The sequence below is a fragment of the Eublepharis macularius genome, chromosome 16, assembly GCF_028583425.1.
Source record: "Eublepharis macularius isolate TG4126 chromosome 16, MPM_Emac_v1.0, whole genome shotgun sequence".
In the NCBI taxonomy this organism is placed as follows: Eukaryota; Metazoa; Chordata; class Lepidosauria; order Squamata; family Eublepharidae; genus Eublepharis; species Eublepharis macularius.
The window spans coordinates 22,995,354-22,997,386 of NC_072805.1; the positions used below are offsets into that span (position 1 = coordinate 22,995,354).

At 65.1% G+C, this 2,033-nt stretch overlaps 1 protein-coding gene across 1 annotated transcript; it reads right to left on the reverse strand.

The window, feature by feature from the left end:
* Positions 1-355: 355 nt before the first annotated feature.
* Positions 356-1,708, reverse strand: LOC129344330 (protein phosphatase 1 regulatory subunit 3E-like). Its single transcript, XM_055000924.1, has one exon. It carries the CDS (start codon positions 1,706-1,708, stop codon positions 659-661), a length of 1,050 nt encoding a protein of 349 aa, XP_054856899.1. The 3' UTR covers positions 356-658.
* Between the last annotated feature and the right edge of the window lie 325 nt (positions 1,709-2,033).

The window sequence follows — 2,033 nt, forward strand, 5'->3', positions numbered from 1 at the left end:
GAATCATGTGAATGAATGCTCCTTCATGCAAAATTTTTCCTGCTGATCTAAAATTAACATGTCAGGGACAAGGATAATAGCACAGGGTCTCCCTTATCATTCTAGTTCTCTACTTGCAGGGAACTGTTTTGTATGGAGGAACATTCAATCAATCTGCTATGGAACAATGTAGTTTATCACCTTGGCAAAAACTACACTAGGCTTCAGTGGAAAAAACTTCCTGTGATGCAAGTTGAGAAGTGCACACCTAGCTGCAAAAAGAGACTTCATTTGTGGTGGTTCATGGGCAGTGCCAAAGATGGATGGAGAAGGTTTTGTCACATCTGTGCCTGAAAGAAAGTGAACTGCCAAGCCACAAATACCATGAAGGAAGTGAATTCAATGAGCCACAGAGTTGGAAGCAGACTTTCCATAATGTTCTCCATGTCCACTGGCCATAGCAAGAAGATTCCTGACCGTAAGGCGCATGAAGCCACCACACTGCCACTGCACTTCAGGAAGGCGCTCTCTTTCCTGGGCTTTCCGGTCCCTCTCTTCAGCGTCTCCCGAAGAACTGCTGGTGTCAGGCGTTGCTCCCCAACACGAATCCTGGAGAGGCGCTGCAAAGACCAGGGCCCTCAGGGCAGCGAATCCGGGCAGGAGGCTGCCAGCCTGGGCCTCAGATGAAATGGATCCAGGCGCCGTCGGGCTCGAGGCAAGAAGCGGCAGGCGTCCTCTGCCTGGCGCGCAGCTTGTAGTTGTGGCCGTCGTTGTTGTCCCAGTACTCGGTGCCGGCGACGCGGTAGCGCAGGGCGAACTCGAGAAACGTGGTGCCGGCGCCCACAGGCAAGTGGAAGGCGAAGCGGTCGGTTAGGCCGCCGTCGGCGGCAGCGTGGCCTGAGGCGGGGGGCGGCAGGTAGGCAGCGGGCACCTCGTTGCTGCTGGCCCAGCGGTTGAGCGTGTAGCGCACCGAGACGGCCTTCTCGTAGGCCAGGTTGAGGACGCGCACGGCACCGCGCAGCGCTGACGCCTCCGGCCGCACCGACTCCAGCTTGACCTTGTGCTGGCGGACGCGCTCCAGGAAGCCGGCGCTCGAACCGGGCGCCGGCGGGAAAAGGGGCTCCAGCACGGGCGCCGGCGGCCCGAACAGCACCGGCTCCAGCTCTCCCAGCGCCGGCGGCTTGCGCGTCTTCAGTAGGTCGGCGGCGGCGTTGGCTCGGGCAAGCGGCGAGGCTGCCAGCGGGGGCGGCGGCGGAGGCACGCGCGGCACGTCGGCCTGGCAGAAGTGGCGCACGGCAGTGAGCTCTAGCCCCAGCGAGTCAGCGAAGCGCACCGTCTTTCGGCGCGACGGGCTCTGCTGCAAGGCCGGCCGCAAGCCCCGCTCACCGGGCGTCGGAAGGGACTTGGCCCTCCGGCGCAGGGTCGGGCTAGGGGGCACCGAGGGCAGGGTGGGCTCCCTGCCGCGGGACGAGGGCGAGGGCGGCGGCGGCGAGGTGGGCGGCGGCGAAGGCGAGCGCGGCGGGGGCCGCGGGGGCGCCTCTCGGGTGACGGGCGGCGAGAGGGGCGGCGAGGAGGGCGCTTCCACCGGCTCGGGTTCCGGGCTGCAGCCGCCCTTGCATTGCTCGGCCAGGCTGCCGTAGAGGCAGGCGCTGTAGCTGAAGTTACGCGGCAGGTAGAGGCGCGGCGGCGGGGTGGGCACCGAGGCGTGCATGGAGCCGGCCTTCTCCATCCTCTGCCGGGGCTCAGGCGGGCGGTTCAGTTCATGGTGGCGTCGGAGGCGGCTGCGGCCGGTTCTCTCCCCTTGGAGCCCCTTAGGGCATGGCGACGCGCGGAGAAGCTGCGCCTCTGTCCCGCTTGAGTTGCAGACCCGGCAGGTCGCGGTTCAGACTCGGGAGAAGTGGCGTCGCTGGCTCGTTTTCGGGCAGCAGCCCCCCGTCCCCCCCGGGTCCTGAAGCTTCTGAACCGCTGCTGCTGCCGCCGCCGCGGTGCTCTGCCCTTGGACGGCGGCGAGCGTGTCGCTGCAGAGTGCGGCGCGCTTTCGGGGGAGTCCGACT

What these genes read in the sequence shown, in the direction of transcription:
- LOC129344330 (XM_055000924.1), bottom strand. Translation starts at nt 1,708, where the DNA reads ATGGAGAAGGCCGGCTCCATGCACGCCTCGGTGCCCACCCCGCCGCCG.